This window comes from Coloeus monedula (genome assembly GCF_965178545.1).
Source record: "Coloeus monedula genome assembly, chromosome: 4".
In the NCBI taxonomy this organism is placed as follows: domain Eukaryota; kingdom Metazoa; phylum Chordata; class Aves; order Passeriformes; family Corvidae; genus Coloeus; species Coloeus monedula.
Genome location: NC_138784.1, coordinates 28,537,212 through 28,557,952, shown reverse-complemented (window position 1 = coordinate 28,557,952; position 20,741 = coordinate 28,537,212). Strand labels below are relative to the sequence as shown.

Here is a 20,741-nt window from a genome sequence, read left to right as displayed (position 1 = left end):
AACAGTGTACAAGGCACATGTGAACTAGGCCGTAAGTCTGACTGAGTTAAGGGAGAGGTGCAACAGAGCTCTTGTCAATAATCAATGATTATGCTTTTTTTAATAGCTTTTTTCCAGAAGATACAAGGATAGATGAATGTTTCATAGGAGAACAATCTAACTACAGAACCAATCTATCATTCACGATTGCTGGCTTCCACCCCATGCGCTTTATTCTGTCTTTATACTTGTGTTGCAGCAAGAAAAGCACAGAAACCTTTACTCCTCCAGCCATAAGAACCCAAACCTATAGCCATCACCTTCCATGACTTTTATCACTTTTCTCATTTTAAACTTTTTCAAAGAGAAGCAGCTTGGACTTCTTTCAGCTGAAAAAACAACAGGAGGAGGGGGAGCAGAAATTAGCAGTTCACAGTGCAAAATGAATATAAAATCCACACCACAGTAATCAGTCTGCAAGTGATGAAACATGAACCCTATGGTTTCATTAAATCTGTGTGTGAAACAGGAACAACACAGACAAAGATGTTTTAGTTTTCTCTGAAAGCATCAACAAATGTAGTATCATCACAGCTGCAGAACTTCCTGTTTCCTTGATATCCTCCATTAGAATTCGTTCTTGCTTGAAATTTTACATTATTCATAACTCAGTCAAAAACAATCCTTTATTTTTTATGTCAAGTTGCGAGCAGTAGGAAAGAATACACAAAACTCATCCACAGGGATAAAAAAAAGTAACAAAATAATTTTGACAGTATTTAGAAAATGCTTGATCTATAAAATGTGATGATCCAGAAGGCCTGCCCCAGTACACGGCTTCACTGGGCAAGCAGCATGTATCAAGAGTCTTTTAGGTCCTTGATATCCTTAGGAGACCACGGATACGTCTAACGAGAGCTTGGATAAAGGTGTATCGTGAGCGAACCTTGGAATATAAACCTTCGATGTCCAGAAGCTTCTTCTGCAGAGATTCACCAAAGCTGTTCGTGGCTTCCAGCTGGAGCTGAGAAACAGAGATTTGATGCAGTCATCAACTCAAAATCTTCTCATCCTGAAGTACCAGCTTATAATCCACTGCCTGTCAACCCCTTCACTGTGATTTATTCTCTGACCTGCTTTCCAAAGAATGGGGCTTTCTAACTTCTCTAGTAAGTACTGCTTATTCTGTTTTAGGAATTATTGGTTATAATTCAGCTTCTTCACTTACAGTCATACAAACACGTCTTCCAATTAAAATTTTCCTAGTCCTTTAAGGGCTCTTTAGAGAGTCCGTGTGCACCAACAACATTTTTTCATTTATGCATATGTAAGAGGTCACTGAATTAACTACATTCTAAGTATTTTACCAAGATGATATTGTACAGTTTGCTTTTGAACAAATTAAATAAATGACAGATACCTCATCACAAAACACACAGCAATTTTTCTTACAATTCTAGATCATAGAAAGGTACTTGAGACTGCAGTTTTGACAAGCAAGGGTTTTTTTTCCTGCACAGTCATAGAAATGTCAGTGGGATTTATTAATACATATCTTTTTTTTCCTGCCACCTCTGCATCAAATTTACACAAACTATTAAATTGCTGTGTGAGTGGAAATTACTTCTGTTCTAGCATTCACATTTTATAGTCTCCTCAACTCCTGTTACCCTTTTGATCTCATTTCTCTATAGCCTAGCTAAAGCTGACCTGTAGTGAGCAGTTGGAGGACCACAGAAAATTGGGAAATTTGTCCTCATGTTGCAGGTCTTTCAAGGACAACTGGTGTTTTCAGAAAGCCATTATTAAAAAACCACCATTTGACTGGTTGGTAAGAGAAAAGAATGATTACTCTATTTTGTAAGTATAGTTCATTTTTTACTTAACACTCTGTATTAAGATTGGAAGATACGTGCACAGCAGCACAAGTGCCACCTATTTCACAATATCTTCCAAAACAATTTTGTAATGCCTCACTAATCCTAAATGAAGTTATGTGCTGTTGGTGTTCCTGCAGGTTGTTCAGAAGTGGGACAGCAACAGTCAGACTGCTCCCAATAGCTGCATGGTAGCCAGGAGCATTCTGTACCCTGCAGCCGACTGTCACATCTCACCTGGTCTATATCATGCTGGCTCACTCGATTCAGTCCACTACTGAAATCCAAGCTTGGCTCTGAACCAAAGGAATCTGGCAATAGAAAACGAGATGTTAAAATTATGTGGGCTGCTCCACGCTATCTCTGTATCAAGTCATATAACAAATTTAAAACAGTGTTCCAATTTGGTCCAAAAGTAAGCTTATGCATTAGAAATTACACTAATTTTTTGACTTAAATGATTTAGATAAAATACATAAAGAGTGAGTCATGAATAATTTTGATCACACAACATGGCACTTTAAGCAAAAGACTCTTCCTCAAATCCCCTCTCCCTGATTTCCTTCCATTTTTCTTTTTAAAAAAAAAAAAAACATTCAAGGAATTTAAAATCTTCTGGTGAATCAATGATGGCTATAATTCTAAAAATACTTCTAAAAGCACCAGTATTAACTTTATTTCTTAATTTCATCTTAGATTATTATATTGAAATATTTTCCTATAAACTATTTTGGATCACTGATCTGATTATATTAGCTGAACTTCACTTTGTTTTGCAGTTTCAAGAGCAGAAATAAAAAAAGTTACTTCTACTTTCCTTAAGAGGTTGTTTGTAATACACAAACCCCAAAAGTCTGTGAGTAAACGTTATCAGTATTTCCAGTTCTACAGTGGAATATCCAAAGGTGTGCCAAATCCAAATAAAATCTCTTTTATCAAATATAAAAGGCAAGACATTACAAGTAGCAGATCAGTTTTAAAGCTAACCATGAGAAGTTATTCAAAGGCACTCTGATGTTTGAGAAATTTTACCTTGCAGCCTTCCTTTCTTAAAGGACATCCTAGAGGACAGCAGTGGGTCTTGGGAGTCAGTGGGTGTACAGTGCAGTAGGTAGTGTTCCAGATGGCGCCAAAGAATGAAGAGACATATTTCTATAATATCTGCAGACACATCTCAGTGAAGGACTGCAATTTGATTGTCTTTGGGTTGTACATTTACTGTATGAGCATATTTACACACTTGGAAGCAGCTGAAGATGTCAGCTCAACCACCTGTCACCTCCTCCACAGTCACGGCCCAGTGATGGATCACTCATGTGGTTTGTAAAGGTACCTCAGCTGCAGCCAGTGAATTAAAGCCGAGGTTATAAAGCTGGGATGGCAGTAACATCTTTGCTGATAACAGCCCAGTGTGCAAGAGCACATCTTTCCCAAGGGAGGCTGCAGAGGAAAATTCTGATCTGTTGAAGACAATTCTTTTGTCCGTGACTGGTTATTTCCATAGAATTACTGATGTGTATGAGATTCAGGTTTATGCCAGGTTGACTATAAGGCTAGAAACTCCTATTTTGATAGGCACATCAAAATTATTTTTCTATTTCTTCCACCACACTTGGACACGTGTGAATGTTTAGGGGGTCTGGATACTAAATTGAAGAGCTGGGCTGTAACAATTCCTTTATTATCATGCTGCAGAAAGTCCTAGCAGGGTCTCAAAATGGGAATTACCAACTTGAAAACACTTGTATTCTAGTAATAGCAGAGCAATAGCCTCCTAAGTTAATTGTCAGTATTTCAAATTTAGTTTTTGTAAAAAAATTTTGCTCAAAGTGGTCAGAAATCCAGGTAAAAAAACCCTGTTTCTATCTCTCTGCTTTTCTGGAGCATCACCTTGAGGGTCATTTCAATTTTAGAAGGATACAGGAACAGAGGGAGAGCAGCTTGGCTCGGTTATTTATTAGCTTCACCAGGCGCCGCCTTGCCAAGACGTATTTTTGGGAAGTGGAAATCTTGTCAACCCCAGCTGGCATAACTGACTGACACAACTGTGACAGGAAGAGAAAAAACAGAAAGACTGTAGCAAATCACAAAACATCAAGAAAAATAAACAAATAAGATTACTTATTAGTATCTAGAGCTTTCTTGTTAGCTACTATTTCTTTAAAACCTTGCTCTCTGTTTTGAATTTGCATAATCTTGCTGACCAAAAAATGGAAAAATGAAACATATCCCCAAGCAACTATAATGAAAATCACAACTTTTACAAAGTTAAGCCAAATATTTTCCCCTTAAGTTTTAGATCACTCATTCTATGGACCCCCTGCACCAACAGTAGAAAAGAATATGTACAAGAATGGAACTACTTGCTTATCTAAGATGCTTTGGAGCCTTTGTTACAGCTATGTCCAAGTTACTACAATACAGAAACTATGGAGTCAGAAGAACAATTACCTCTTTTATTTCATCTGGTGGCAGTTGCTCCACATTTTGCAGTTTGTTAACACTCTGACGATGGCTGTCATAGTAACTGAAGAAATCACTAGTGCTCTGTTTCAGCAGGTAGACGATAATGCCCAGGCCAGGCAAGTGCCAATAAGGGACCACTGGTGCTTGTGTATCTAGACAAGATGTTGAAGATAAAAAAACAAAACTAAAAAACCCCAAGAAATCAATAAGGTATGCTCTCTGCCAATAATCTAGTGAAACACATGAAAGCACTGGCAAGAATATTTTGCACTTAGTTCACAAGTAACATAAATGGAAGTCGAGGCAAAAAGTTCTGTAACTGCAGTACTAACAGGCAGTCAGCCTAGTGCAGTACTGAGTATAACATGTAAAATATAACTCATTTAGAAGACTTACTATTTAAATATTTTAGCCATTCAACTGTATAATGACACAGTGTAAACTCTTGCCATGTGTTATAATAGAGTTCCAGCCAGCATCAAAACACATCTTACATGTTTAAAATAATATAATCCAGCACAGGAGCTGAAAAAACAGGAAATCTTGACCTTCCCCTGTCTTGTGCTATTTATTTACATACACATATCTTTTCTGACATATATATTTCTGATGCTGTGAATGAAGTGAATAAAAAAAAATTTTTAAACTAATTTTAACTAACAATTTAATTGTTTTAACTAGGATTAGTTTCCTGATTTGGCTTAGTGCAAGGCTGAACAAGCATGGATTCCAGAATGAGAGAGTGAGCAGCTACAGTGTTGGCATAAAGTGACTTCAAGAGTATGTGAAACTACAGTCTCTGGTTCATTATTTTGTAGTAGCCCAAATGTCACAGCGTTCAGTCTCATAAAAGAGCAAGTCAAAAATCTCACCCTGCCGAGGCCCATCTCGGTTGGTTGACTCAGACAGGCTGGGAGTAAACAGACAAACAGTGTGCTGAAAACTGGGGGCGCTTTGCAACATCAGTGACTCACAGTATTCCATCACGTTTGCACAGATCTGCCAACAAAGGAAAAAAAGCCCCAGCATGTCAATTTTTGAACATTAAATTTTACATGGAAAAATATCAGTGAACAACATGCTTTGCTCCTCTCCTCACCACAATGTGACAATTCTATTTTCTCATCAGTAACAGACTCTCTTCTACTTCAAGTCTAAGACTTGCAACTTTGCCTCCTTCCCAAACTTGCTAGCTAAAATTTCTGGATAATTTTAAGTCCCCTTTTGCTCTAACTTAGTGTTAGCCATTGCCCTCTATATCCAGCTTTCATTTTGAAAATTTCTGATCAATTTAAGCCTTCAAAATTCACAGAGTATGTACCCAAACAATAAAGGTTTCTAATGCAAATGTAAGTAAACACATTTTCAAGGGTTACTTTAAATAAAATGTGGAATCCTATACCTCACTAAAATCAGTGTAGAGCACTACCACTATCATATGAAATTATGGTAATTAAACAAATCTGCACAGCAGGTAAAATGTTGAGACTGAAGGCTCCAGCAGCTTGTGTCCTTACCTGTTGCATGGCCAACTCGATTTCATCCCTCTTGTTCACTCTGTCTCCTGCTGCGTTATCATCTTGCAGCTTGAACTGGCGAAGTCTGTCTGATCCTCCAAAGCGACTCAGAAGTCCTAAGCACTGGCGCTGCCGTAAGGAATGAACATTTAAATTAGCATCACAACAAATGACATGCATTATTCCTTTCACTTAAGTGATACATGTCCCTTACAACACAGTATGAAGAAAGCAATGCACAGAAAACTTTTAGCACTTTGTAAACATAGTTTATATTTTTAGTGTTTTAACTTACCTTGACTTAATTTAGAAATTAATGGCCCCCTAAAACACTACCAATGAGAAATGAATGCAATTCACAAGTGCACAACTTTGTTTGATGTCTCTTGCAGACTATTATACAGACTACTATCAATGACAGTTGAGGTTTACCATTCCCACACCTAAAATACCTTCACCTATATAGACAAACAAAATCTGGTAAGTCCCTTAAAAGCAGAGTACAAAAACTAATTCAGTAGGAAAAAAATAAACCACTAGTGTGTCTGATACACCAAATTGTTGAGCTAGAGACATGCTTATGGCCAAAGTGGTAACAGAGTATTTCTGCATTGCTTCACATACTTTGGTGTTGACTTCAAATTTTTCTCTTCACATAAGATGAGTCCTACGCCAGTGTCTTGGGGTGACGTTATGATGTGTATCCCATATCGCTGCCTATGCCCAGAAATTAATTTTTGTGCCTTTCTATGCCTCTAAACTGAGCCTGAGAGGGGGAAGAGGAAAAAAAAAACTGAGCAAAACTTTCTCCAAGCAGTTTGCAGCTCGTTCAAGGTCATATAAAGATAGCAGGTTTTTTTTTCCCCCCCAGCTGCAGCAGGGGAGTGAGGAAGGACCCAGCTTGCTGTTTTGCAGTCAGCTTTTGGCCAGTTTTTTCAGTTTCTCGTTCTCCAGAGAGAGACTGAGAGTTGGACTTTGCTTTTTCCTTCTCTGGAATTCCGGATTTTCTCCCTTTCCTACTGGACTGCTTTCAACCTCAGAGCACATCGGGAGGACTTTCCACCAGGCACAGAGGGCCTGGCCCTGGCCCAAGCCCCAGCTCCGAGGAGACCAAAGGGAGGACTCTAACGCTTTCCCAGGTTTTTTCCTCCACAGTGAAAGATTTTACCATTTAGCATTATTTTCCTTTCCCGGGTGTTTGTTAAATAAATAATTTTATCTTCTTCACTTTCCTTCGAGGAAAATTTATTTTTTCCCGAACCTGGTGGGGGGAGGGGTGGTTGTACCTTCTCTCAGAGGATATAGTTCTAAATTTGGCCAAACCGGAACAGCCAGGAAGGGAAACAAAGTCCCTGATGCAACCCTGATGTTGCCAAATGTTGTATTTTCTACCGGATGGGGAAGTGTGGGAAGACAACAAAAAACAGACCACCAAAACCCCATCCCACTCCCACACAAACCATCCCCACTCCCACAAAAAACCCCAAACTGCTACACATTTTTCTTGATGCTGGAAAACATCCCTTTCCTAACTGCTACTACTCAGAGTAAAAAAAACAGGAAGAAACACATCTAGATAGCCAATTCTAAAAGGACAAGGGTTAAATACATGACTTTATTACCTGAAATCGCCCTATGTGTCCTTGTAGCTCCATCTGCGTCCCTTCATTAACATCCATGTCCAGCTCATTTAACACTCCTGATAAAAGATACAGCCATTAAAAAACCATTTGTTTGGAGTTTTTTAAATAGATTTACGCAGTATATACCTTTAAATACAAGCATTGATCAGAAATACTTCAGCCAAACATACAACTTGTATTTTGCATATTTTTTGAGCAAAACACTCAGATATGAATGAATGCAGCTACCAGGAGATGCACGAGAGCACGTAGCTTACTGTTCCGGTAAGTAATCAAATGGGGGTAAGGGGGAGGAGAGGCTGGCATGGAAATTGCAGCTGTCGTGCAAAGCTCTGTATACTGTAAGCAAAGAAGCACTTGGGCTTAACCTACAGCCCTGCACTCCTTTCTGTTGTGGTCAGACATCTCTCCTGAACAAAGAAAGCCATTAAATCAAAATAGAAAAGTTATTTTGAACTAGTAAGCATGCAGAAGAAATCACAATACCCATCACAATAATTATTAGCCCTTATTATATGTAATAATAATATATTATTATATTATAATAAAAATAATTATAAATAACAACTATATTTTATATTAATTATATATATAATACATATATAATTAGTAGTAGTAGTAGTAGTAGTAAGTCACCCAAGAGAAATGTCAGTATGCTGATCGGCAGTGCTTCCCCCCCCGGAAGCTTTATTTTTTGAAGAAATAAAACCAGAGAAGAAATTTAAAAAAATATGGGTATGCAAACAATTTTCCGTCTTAATTTCCTCAGTTACAAAACTTACTGAATAAAAATTCTTTTTTGAAGATACCACAGAAACTTTGAACACTTCTATTTGCAAGTCACCTCCAAGACAAAAAGTACTTAGTGTAAGGTAGAATGATGAAAAAAAAATGGAAAGTCAAATACATACGGATAAGAGCACTATGTCTACTGCAAATCCATCATATTTACTTCAAGAACAATAATGTAACACTTCCCTATTTTTCTCAGGGCTCTACATGTCAAAAAAGATCTGTATTGTCATAGATATTCTCTTCTGTCTTACTGTTTCTTTACAGAAAACAAAGCCTGAGATTCATGCAGATGGGGCTGAGACTTTAAAAATGCAGTTCCTACCAGGCAAAGCTGCCTTGCTGATTATTCCTGTCAGGGAGGCCAGCTCCTGGAGAGATCCAACACTTACATCTTGACACCTCAGGATTGCCTGGATGGTATCTGAATGGGAAATTAGAAACTGCAAAACCTGCACCACAAGAAAAAAAAGAGCAAATATGAATTGAAATATGAAATTTAACAGTGAGCAGAGAGGAAGCAATGCTTTTGAACAATTTCAAAAGACCTCCTGTACCAGTGAGGATGGGATTTAAAAAAAAAAAAAAAAACAACAAAACTTACTATCAGAGCAAAGGCACCTATAATTTCTTTGAATGAGCAATAGCGGTGATATTCTAGCATGTTTTGGAACTTACCTGTCCTGCTGCTTGCAAGTGTTGTGCCATGCTGGATGTGAGAATCACTTGGCACAGTTGAAGAGCTGGAAGAAGAATCTGGTGATAACGTTCCACTGGAGCAGGAATGAAGACTGGGGGATCTCTCATTGCATACATTCTTAGGAGGTTTAAAAAGAAGGGAGAAAAAAAAAAAAAGATAAAGAGTGCAAGAAGAGTGAAGTCTACTAGTGAGGTAGAGCCTCAGCCTACAATCACTCTTAAGAACCTAAAAACATACTTCAGTAAGAGGTCTGGACTTGAACTGAGTTTATATTGGAAAAGCAGCACATTTATGATACACAGCTGCTGCCAGACATTTTCTTTAAGCTGGGAAAATTACTTCTTTGTATTATACTACACTAAACCAGATTACTTTGTTGCAGAAATACGATACCTGCTTACTGATATACAAAACTAAGTATTCTCAAATATTTTAGGAAGAGCTGTGCTTAATTCTAGAGCAACTGCTAAATGCAGTCCTCTACAAATGTCCTATAGGTTTTATACAATCCTGTAAGTCTAACTGGAACTTTCAAATAGTATACCTTGTCTAAGTCTTAAATTTTTCCCAACTGTTTGAACTCCCAGTGTGTCACTAAGAACTGTACGTTTAAAACGGGGACCACGGCTTGAAATCAACCCAGGTAATTTCCCCTAAATATGGAATCTCCTTCTCTGAGATCTTCTCAATCACCTCACAATGACTAATGTGGCAACACATCAATAGACCTGCCAAGCAATATATAACTGTGAATATATATATGTTTTTTAAACACATCATAAAATATTTCTGAAATAGCATTTAATTCACTGCTCTCTCAATGTTTTATGGGTGAGGACAAACTGCACTTCACCAGCTGCAGAGCCCCCAAAATAAGTTTACAGTGTATGCTGTTCCTCAAACATTACAGTATAAATTATTTCATAATAAAACATTAATCATTTCCATCCAAGCTATCAAGTAAGTTTTTATGTAGTCTAAGTAATTAGCATGCAAATACAACCTAACACCCAGTTATCTGAAATTTTTCTCTCAATAAAATGTAGCTTTAAACTGAACTGATAGGTTTAAGAAAGACACACACACAAAGAATAAACCCACAAATCATTACTCAAAAATCATGAGGCTATAAAAAGATGTGATGTGCTTCCAAGAAGACTGCATTATGGTTTCATCATCAGCCAGAGACCCAACACTTACCCCTGATGGTCTGTTTCAGGTCGCATGTCATACACTTGGCACTGTGCCAGCCGCACAATCACTCCAGACCGCAGCAGCTCTAATGCACCTTGCTGACTTTTAGCTATTCGAGTGAGGAATGCCTACACAAGAGCAGAGAAGGGTAAGTTCTGGAGATGCACAACGAGGCTTACAATGTCTACTTTCCTGCTTGATTTTAGAGTCATTTCAAATATATCATTTTAGTAAAAGACCATTAAGGAATACCTTCAGTGCAGGTAGCTCAGTGTGCAGCTGCAGACTGAGCTCTGGCTGGCAGAAGCCCCAGGCAAGAGCCTGTGAACTGCCCACCCTTTGCAAAACAAAGGGCAGGAGGGACGTGAGGCACCTCAGAGACACTGCAGAAGATGAGGACTCAGTTGGAAGACCCCAGACTCACACAGATTGTGAGGGTATAAAAGCCCAGGGGTTCCTTTGTTAAGGTTTCCTCCTCAGAGGCACCAGCTCGAGCTCTTATTCTGTTGTTGCACCGTGATTAAATCATTTTAAGAATCCGTATGTCTGAGACTGCCCTGGGAAACCTGGAGTCAAACCAGTAAGGAAACCTGGTCTGACTGTGAGTGTGGTGAGGGCAAGGAGTCAAGCAGGGCACCCTTTGGTCACTGGAGCCACTCTCTGTGAAGGAGCTTTGGTCCCAGCAGTTAAAATCTCTGGTGGTTCAAGTGTGACTGCCAGCATGCTCCTGAATGGTCAGACAGGAAAGTTTCCTTAACAATATCTCTGAGTACAATCAATGCAAAGTATAGACAAACAACTTCTACTAAAAAAAATTGAAAAATAAACATAAAACCATTTCTGAAGTACTATTACCATTTTGGACTCATAGGTGTACAGTGCCTTAAGCAAAGGGGGCTGAGGTGTGAGCAAGCTCTGAAGAGCCAGATCATCATCTGCTAGGCTATCCACAAGCACCTTCAGGTAGCCACTATTGGAGAGATACAAGAGCCACTGCTGCTGCTTGTCTACTGAAACAATGTGATCAAGTAAAGCCAATGCCAGCATCTGTGATGAGGAAAGAAAAAAAATAAATAAAAACAAACACATCAAAACATAATTAAATCTATGAAATCAATGAGATTTTTAATAAATACCTAGAAAGACAAAATGCTAAGCAGTTTCTTCTAATAGCTTCTTATAAGCAGAATGCATTTCTACAATTGCAATCATTTATGTGAAAAAGATTTTAAGATTTCCTGACACTAGTATAGTATGAGCCAATTACCTTTCTCAGCTATTCTTTTAAAAAACATTACAGATATTGTTGACCAATAACTAAGCCAAAATATTTTAATGAAGTATTGCCTCAAGCACAATTACTATTTAAAACTAGTTTGCCTTCTGACTAGATTCTCATCTACTGGCTACTATCAGAAATTACTTTCTCATGAAGTCATCTTCCCAATGTGAGTAAATAAACTGGGAAGTCCATGACTTAAAAATGCTAACAAGTAACTGTCACAGAGGTCCCTGCCTGCATCTTTTGCAACAGAGCTTTCTACCCTTATTTTTAAACAATAGGACACATAGCCTTGCTGAGAAAAAAATTCATATGCATGTATGGCTCTACTTTCAACAGCCTGAAGAATGAGTGGGAGGACGGAAACATGAAACAGATCAAGTATCTACAAAAATGTTCTCGTTCTACTTCTTAAAACTTCCCATCTCTGCACAGGTAAGATGTTCTTTAAAACAAACAGAACAGTAGTTCTAAAAGAATAGATTCATTTACCCGGCCTATCTCATGGCCATCACAAGCATCCCGACAGACCACCTCCATCAGAGCTGCCCCATAACTCTCAATTGTTGCCATATTTTCCCGTTGCAATTTACTAAACACATCTTCAGGAGCTGTCAAGTGCTCCCACATAGTTTTCTTAGCTGTAAAAAGCAAATAAAACGAAAAATGAAAAAATTCAAAGACAGGCATCTTAGCATTAGCTTGGCTACAGCTGATGCTACATTATTCAAGGCATTCTCTCTACCTTGCAACAGAAATGCCCCAAACAACAGTCAAGAGCTTTTAAATGAACTACAAATGTTCTACAAATCCATCCTTCCTTGAATATCACACAGACCAGCCAGAGCAACAAGTGTGTGCCTGTATACATACACCACCCTAGTAAACAGTCTGCTTAAAATAATTCAAACGTTCAGTACCTGTTACATAGAAAAACTAACAGGCCTAAAACTGGAAGTGTTCAAAGCCAGGTTGGATAAGGTTTTGAGCAACCTGGTCTGGTGTCCCTGCCCATGGCAGGGGGTTAGAATGAGATCATTTTAAAGGTCCCTTCCAACACAAACCATCCTGTGATTCTATGAAGTTTCAAGTGGGACCAAAGCATTCAGTTTGAGCTAAGTAAACAAGGTGACTTGAATGGGAGAGAATGAAACCAAAGTCAGTAATAAACTACAAAGGGGTCATAACAAACTCATAGGTTGTTTTTTTTCCTTTTACTACTGTAGCTCAAAACACAGACCAAGTAAGAGTCTGCATGCAGGTACTAGACCCAAGATTTTTTTTTCAACCCTTGTCTGAGCTCTAAGATTAAATAATTATTAGAAACACTAACAATGCAAGTATTTAGGCCATTTGCAGAGAGAATGTGGTATTTACCATAAACACTCTCAGACAAACAGCAACTCTGGTTGGCTTATTTTTTGGGGAGCGGGTGGTGGTGGGGTGTGTGTGAGGCTTTTTTGAGGGGGATCTTCAGACAAAGGAAGAGAAAGGGTATGAAATAATCCTTGGGGTTTGTTTTGAGGTTTATTGTGTGGTTGGTGTTTCGGTTCTTTTTTGCTTTGGAATTTTTCTGTTTTGTTTTATTGTTTTGGGGTTTTTTAAATAGGATCACTGTGGTATGAGTGTGCATAAAGATGCAAATGCAATATATTTCTACTGCTGGACCTGCTTGAGAGCAGTTAGTTACAAGTCATCTCCAGTCCTTTGACAGTCCTATAGCTATGATGTATAGCTGTAAATGGACACAAATTAAGTATCCTCTTTAGTGCTAGAGATCAGAAATTTAATATTTTCATCCAGAGCAACAGATTTTGAATACATATGCAGCTAGACAGGTCAGAATATAAGATAAGCATTGTTTAGCATAAGCAATTAATTTTAGAGGCTCTTGGAACACGATGTTTTCCATCTATTTCCAAAAGACAACTCAGCATGCAGAAACTGTACCATCCAGGGTTTAATAAGCTTGTTTTTTGCTCTTTTCCAAATACAGTTGGACCATACCTGCTTCTAAAGTGTCTGGTTCATCTGGTCTCTGGGCAATCTGCAAATAATAAAGCAGTGATCCATAAAGGTGCGTCCTCACTCTCTGGAAGCCACCACCTGTTAACAAGAAACATTCACAATTAAAACCAAACAAACGTAAATTCCATAACACGATCTTCCACTAGCACTTAATTTAACTTTCCTGTGGCAGTGCTGGCAGAAATAAATAAAACAACTAGACTCCTTAAGGTAAAGTTCTACTGTTTGCATAACAGTGTATTTATGAGTAAATTCAGCAAGTTTATGCTGTTCCGAAAAAATGACAATATGAAATTCTCTTTAGTCATTTATATATCTCTCGTCTGTCATTCAGATTTTTTTTAAAGTGTGGTTTTTTTTGTTAGTAACATCACTTACATCTATACTAATCATATAAGATCCATCTAATTGACTGTAACAAAAATCTTCACTGCACTATCTGAAAGTAGCTCAGCCCATCTTTTACTCTTGGCAGTTGGAATTCACGCACACACCCTGCAAAAGTCAACACACCTGTTTTCAAAATGAAATCCAGCAGCTTTTTTAAGATGATGTGGAGGGAGGAGTCACCAATGGAAGCAAAACCCATGGATATGCTCTCAGAGCCAGGTGATGAGGTGAAAGAACCATCCAGCATCAAGACGTACTGGGACTGTCCTGCCACAGGGAGCGCAAGTGGCTGTTTCTGCTCCGTTTTCACAGACTGGCTCAGGTGGGCAGTCAGGGTGAACACAGCCCCTGCCACCACTGGCATCAACTCCTGAGCTGCATCATCATCAAGGATCTTAACACAGAAGGAAGAAGGAAAAAAAAAAAAAGGCAAAAGAAAAAAAAAAAAGTTTAAAAGTGCCTGATTTCATGAGTTATTAAAGCAATTAAATTAGCCTCTCAAAACTATTTAGTATGCATAAGGATTTCATTAACATGACAGTATTTAAAACACATCAAAATCAGTAATGTCAGAAACTTGTTCAGAAACCTGAGTTGAACGCGTTTTAATTGAGAAGACATTAGCCTTCTGGTTTTCATTTGCGTAAATCACAGGCAGGCTGATAATCAAATCTGGATGGCAGAAAGAGAAGGAATGTGTTGACATTTGAGATGCTTTATTAGTAAAATATCTAAACCTAAGCTAGGGAAGGAACAACTGGCTTTACAGCTATTTTATTACCATTTAAAATGTGAAGGTACAACTTAAAAAATCCAATGGGTTGAGTATCCAAGAAGCATTAAGACAACATGGAAAAACACTAACAAGAAATTTGCATGTGCTATTTTTTTCACCCTTATTTAAAAGGTAAATCTGGTATCTTTATCACTAATACTGAAGGAGCCTTCCTTTTAAGCAATATAATCATTTTGAACAGTAGTTCAATTATTTTCAATAGACAGTAACAATTTCTTTTCTCAAATTCACAAAAGTCTTCACCAAAGTGTTACAGAAAATTAAGTCTGTAATTTCCTCTCCATAAAGATTTTGGGAAAGAAATTTCTTCTGCTAGTGAAGGCCTCCCTTGTTTCCTGGTTTTTTAAATTTTGTTCACATAAGAAACAAAACCAGCACTCCACTAAAAAATACATAACTTTTAGGTAACTCCTACAGGAAAAAATAATGGAAGTAACAAAAACAAAACCCAGAAAGATTACTTCTTCCCTTGTAAAGATAAAACATTTTCATACATATTTCTCAAAACAAAACTCTATTAATCAGAACTACAATCCACATAACTCTTGCAATAAAGCAAAAAAATTATCATGCCCCAGCAGCCTGAAAAATACAATGATCCTTCATTAAATATTGCCTTTTAGAATGGCTGTCAGTCCTAACTGTCTAGTCTGTCTCAAAAAGTATTACTGTAACTCAGCAGTAAAACATCTAGACTTTTAAGGCAAGCCTTCACACTTCCAAAAGCCCTTCTAATTGTAAAATCGTTAGTTTTTCTACTATGAAGCTTCATTCAACTCTTTGATTTTTCAAAAGAAGCAGCAGTAGGATTTCCAGTGAGTCATCTAAATGCAGGAAATCAGCAAATACAGTAGTTTGCCTTCAGTAAGTTCTTCTTTGTTTCTCATCAAAGCAGGCTGTTTCTTTTTCACACACCTTTTCCAGACTACCATCATACTGGATTATACTAAAATATCTTTGAAATCTGTCGATATATGGTTCACAGTTCAGTAGTAGCTACGCCAGAATATAGAGCATCCCCCTGTCCAGAGTGCATTCAGCTTCAGCATAGCAGCAATTGGAAAACTAAACAGAATATTAAAGGCAGACAAAATCTTTTTGGATTACAATCAAAATTGCAGCACTTTCACATAAAAAGCTGCAGCAACAAAGTTCAAGGAGAGGGTTGATTTCCAGCAGAGCACTACCTTGTCATGCACATCCTGCAACAGATCCCGGATAATCAGCTGTCTGTCCTCAGCCTGTATGAGATCCTGGGGGCAGGCTGTGAGTATGATTTCCACCAGCTGTCTCCATGACTCCAGAGCATGCCTCTTGGCATGGAGGCACTGCAGCAGCTTGTTCCGCTCCACTACGTACTGCAGGATAGTGTTGATCTCCTGAACGCCCGCCACAAAGAAACCCAGTTACAATGTGCTAAAAGAAATTCATGGCAAAGACAGACTTCAAGATGACCATTTTATCTATTAGTAATAGTCTTCAGAAAAAAATGTTAAGACTTCAGCTTATTAGAAACAAGCTGCTATTACTACTTTAACATGGTAGCCCATTCAATTTCTGAGCTGCTTTTCACAGGGCCTTTTATCATGAATGCCTCAATCTCATAGGGAAAAAAATTGACCAGGAAAGCTCTTTTCTGGCACTTTAAACAAAAACAACTATGAAAAACCTATTTGTGCCTTTTCTTCCATTTAGTCTGCGTAATTTCTCTTTTATCTTTTGCATCCATTTAACCTATTTCAACTGAATTTAAAAGATGGGAGGAAACTCAGAAAATAATTAAGCTCCAAGTTCACTGAAACTACATCTGTGTAGAAGAAAGGAGAAATAAACTGGCATCCCCTGTGAAAGAAAGGCAACTAACTTGGCCATAAGATGAACACACTGTACTTGTCAACAACCAATCTTGACATCAGTATGTACCTGCTTTCTGTACAGTGGGGTGGGAGCTGCAATTGTTATCACTAATGGGAAGGGAAGAGATTAAAGAAAAAAAGAAAACAGATTCCAGGCTTGGTGTTTAGAGAACAATATGGTAAGAAGTAGCTTATCTTATTTATTTTGGGGATTTTTTCTTCAGGAATTACTAACTAAGTTAGGACTCAAATCCACAGTCTTTTACAGTAAAGCTTACTGTTTGACAGGGTAGGAAATCCACCAAGAACAACAACAACAACCAGTAGTTAGCTTTTTCTGTACTCACCTCCATAAGTAAAGGTCTTTGTCCTATTGCTGCCATTCCTTGAAGGGCATTGACTTCTGCAACCAGAACTCTGTGAAGGTACTGAAATGAAAAGTGAAACTTCAGTGATGACACGGTTTAACCTGGCAGGTAGATAAACACTACGGAGCCATTCGCTCCCTGCCCCAGCGGAGTAGCAGAGAGAACTGGGGAAAAATACAGTAAAATTTGTGGGTTGAGCTAAAGACAGCTTAATAGGATGGAAAAGGAAGCAGGGGAAAATAACAGAATATTTAGAATCATACAAACAAGTGATGCACAAATGCAATTGCTCACTACCTGCTAACCTCTGCCCAGCCAGTTCCTGAGCAGCAGCCCACAGCCAGCTTTCTCCTTAGTTTATATACTGAGCATGAGATCATATGGTATGGAATATCTCTTTGGCAAGTTTTGGGTCAGCTCTCCTGGCTGTGCCTCCTCCCAGCTTCCTGTGCCCACAGCCTATTCACTGGTGGGTGGTATGAGAAGCTGAAAACTCCTTCACTAAGTAAATACTGCTTAGGAACAACTAAAGGATCAAAGTGTTAGGAACATTATTCTCATCCTAAATGCAAAACACAACACTATACTAGCTACTATGAAGAAAATTAACAGTATTTGAGCCAAAACTAGCACAAGTGACAAAGGTGATGTATTCATACCTCCTAAAAGTATCTAGGAGATGGCTACATAGTGACAGATGCAACAGATGGGCTGGAGTTTAAACAAGTTTTACTCATTTCTTAGGGTCACAAATTTTTCAGGACTACTTATCATACACTTGTCAAGTACTTATCACAGTGTGACACAATCTTAAGTGAAGCCTCCAAGAGTTACTGCAGTACACAACGATGTTGTACATGTGATTGTTACACATATGTAGTGCTAGGTAGTTGTGTATTGGCAACCAAAGAAATACATAAAGTAGATGTAGTATCATCATGTGGGTGTTTCAAGATGGGAAAAACATTAAGATAGAAGATATTTCCTCAAAGTGTCTTAAACTGATGCAGCTGTGTACTGCAAGTGAGAAAGCAGTGTGTGCAATGTAAAAGAAATAAACTAACCTCAACAGCTTGCATAAACTATGCACATATCTGAAACACACCTTTTATGTGAAAGCAAGTTTCAAAGTATTATTAACACAAAGACCAGTGCTAACCTTGACATTGCAGACCACTTGTCCACGTGCATTCTTGTGCTCACAATTAGCAATGACTTGCTCAATCTGAGCCCGGTCAAAAAAATCCAGTTGTAAAGGCTCTGGAATGTCCTGACTGAAGTCAATTGAATCCAGGATATTTAAGATCTTTCTGCGTACTGGAAATGCAAATAAATTCAAATTGTATTCAGAAGTATCAAGGGGAAAACAAAAAATTGACAAAAGAGCCTAATTTACCTTGGTAAATCTAAATCTCAAGGTGTAAAGTTTCAAAAGAAAGCATTAAATCTTCAGAAAGTGCTATCAATCTATATAGCAGGTTTAAAAACATTTTCTAAAGCCTTAAGTTCTTAATGTGTCTTGTATTGTATTGTTCTCCTGTTACATAGGCATGTAATCCAGTATTTACAAATACAAGATACTAATTTTTTCTCCTAAATGAAACCAAGCTGGTTTACAATGACAACCATTGCAGTCTTCCGCTGCATAAGGAATCTGAATTTATTTATTTATGTGGGACTTACATTCTTTGCCATGTAAATACAAATATGTTCAGCCTTTGCAACAGTCTCAGTGTTTCTACTGTTAGCAATAAATTTTATAGACTGCCACTCTCCCATTCTATCCCTGCACAGATACTTAAACACACTCTTTGAACTGCCTTTCCAGTTCATTATTTTTCACTCATTCCAGCCATCTACATCAAGGTTCTTTAATTTATTTTTTTCCCCACACTAAAAAAAATTGTTCCATGTACTGCTGCTGTTTAGAACACCTACTGCTTTCTTTTCCAAAGTGTCCTTTCTGGAGGTGGCCTTCTTGCCTGTACAGGACCAGATACACTTTACTGATAAATAATCAACAGTCATAATGGTTACCTTTGGAAGCAGTGTCAAAGTGGAGAAATCCACTGACTGATCGACTTTCATCTTCCATCCCTCCTTCACCATCAGCTGAAGGTAATAAAGCATAATAAATAATATAAATAAATAACAAATAAATTACAAAAAGCAAATCTAAGTGAAAAATATTACCTACTTTATTACTAGTGAAAGAGAAAGAGCACAGTGATAAGTCGATAAACCTTTCTCTTGAAAGTCTTCTAATACAATACAGCCTTGAATTGTTTATAAAATGAGAACGATACTTATCTCACAAAAGCTATCCCATCATCATATACAGATCAGAAAGTACTAAAAATGCCTAAAAAGACACCCCACCCGCCAGTATAAATGCAGCTGGATGGACACTGTAAAATGAGTAGGGTACCTGAACACAGTTTCCCATACTCAGATCCCCCCAAGGATGAAGATAATGTTCAGGCTGATAAAAGTATGGGAAAATACCATACTGCAGTAGCATGTTAAAATATCTTCCATTTATTCTACTTTCTTTATGTGAAGAGAGTTTTATTGCCATCTGGTTTTATTTTTCTTGGTTTACTTCTACCCTATTCTAAACCTCTGAAATCTAGCCTTTTTATTTAACACTGCATTCTACACCACATTGGGATGAAATATCACTTTTGTGTTGTTATAATGTTAAAAGCAAAACTGTCCTGTAGCTACTATCTTCTCTGAGAGAGGGTTGAGAGCTTGTGACAGACATTAAGACTGAGAAACTCTTTACCATGGAAGACCCTCCACCTTCTCTACATTGTAACGATTCTAAATGGCAACTCAAAATAAATTACTCTACAATTTTAATGATTTTTTTTTAATATTTCCCTCTCCTACCCCAAACTATTTTTAATTTTTCTATCTGCAATGAACAAAACAATGCCCTGATTTCTTTCGCTTTGGCATCTACAACCACCACCATCTTTCTTCCCATCTCTCCAGTAGCAATTCTGCACATGGTATCACAAACGAACTGTCACAAGCTTAAGAAGAAAAGAATTCAAATAAAGTCTCTCATAGTCCATTTATTCCAGCCTATTTACCCTCACCATAAGTTCCTCTTACCCAAGTATGGTTTCACAGGCATGTCATCAAGCAGCAGATGCAGCAGTCTCTGTGTGTGGGAGCGCTGGCGGTTCAGAGATGTCACTCGCATTTCTATAGCTGCAGTCTTCATTAGCCAAGACATTTGGTTGAGTGTTGAAATCTCATGTTCTGGATGGGGATAAGGCAACAATTATAAAATTGAGCATAAATAATATTACTTACTCCAAGGAAAGCATTTTTCATTTGAGAAAGCTTTTAGAGGATGTCATTATTTATTATTTGCTTAGCAATTGTTTATGAGACAACAAGTCACAGATCTGACAAAAGCCAATAAATGAACATGTGGCTATTTTGAAAACAAATGATACACATACACACACTTAAGCCCATACACAACGAAACTGGATAGAAACCTCTCAGAACAGTCATTGTGGAGAATGCAGTGCTTCATGAGCAAATACGGTCAGTTAGAATTTCAGTGAAAATAACCAGGCATTTACCCAAGTGAACTATAGCTTTAATTAAAACTGGTGAGACTGGAACACAGGTCTCCTAGAATCTTCCTATTCTACATTTATCTAGTTTAGATTCCTAAGTTATATAAGAATCACCTACAGCACTTTATACATGCTGGATACATGTACTTGAATGCTAAATTTACTGTCATTGAACAAAAGACTGATGGTCAAGCATCTGATAAAGTACATTTATTCAGGTTAAGGCATCTGAGAAATATTGATTTGAAATA

At 37.8% G+C, this 20,741-nt stretch overlaps 1 protein-coding gene across 1 annotated transcript in view; it reads right to left on the bottom strand.

The window, feature by feature from the left end:
* Positions 1 to 58: 58 nt before the first annotated feature.
* Positions 59 to 20,741, bottom strand: part of NUP205 (nucleoporin 205) — a gene marked incomplete at its 5' end in the record, with an annotated part of 48,160 nt that continues 27,477 nt past the window's right edge. The window contains 20 exons of the mRNA XM_082281107.1: positions 59 to 1,003; positions 2,094 to 2,167; positions 2,889 to 3,017; positions 3,778 to 3,901; positions 4,308 to 4,474; positions 5,195 to 5,321; positions 5,840 to 5,968; positions 7,462 to 7,538; positions 8,600 to 8,726; positions 8,953 to 9,091; positions 10,175 to 10,296; positions 11,024 to 11,215; positions 11,943 to 12,091; positions 13,458 to 13,556; positions 13,992 to 14,262; positions 15,852 to 16,043; positions 16,868 to 16,948; positions 18,048 to 18,205; positions 18,926 to 19,000; positions 20,012 to 20,161. Of these exons, the coding sequence (XP_082137233.1) occupies positions 851 to 1,003; positions 2,094 to 2,167; positions 2,889 to 3,017; positions 3,778 to 3,901; positions 4,308 to 4,474; positions 5,195 to 5,321; positions 5,840 to 5,968; positions 7,462 to 7,538; positions 8,600 to 8,726; positions 8,953 to 9,091; positions 10,175 to 10,296; positions 11,024 to 11,215; positions 11,943 to 12,091; positions 13,458 to 13,556; positions 13,992 to 14,262; positions 15,852 to 16,043; positions 16,868 to 16,948; positions 18,048 to 18,205; positions 18,926 to 19,000; positions 20,012 to 20,161 (2,735 nt within the window). The 3' untranslated portion in view covers positions 59 to 850. The remainder of the gene's footprint in view (positions 1,004 to 2,093; positions 2,168 to 2,888; positions 3,018 to 3,777; positions 3,902 to 4,307; positions 4,475 to 5,194; positions 5,322 to 5,839; positions 5,969 to 7,461; positions 7,539 to 8,599; positions 8,727 to 8,952; positions 9,092 to 10,174; positions 10,297 to 11,023; positions 11,216 to 11,942; positions 12,092 to 13,457; positions 13,557 to 13,991; positions 14,263 to 15,851; positions 16,044 to 16,867; positions 16,949 to 18,047; positions 18,206 to 18,925; positions 19,001 to 20,011; positions 20,162 to 20,741) is intronic.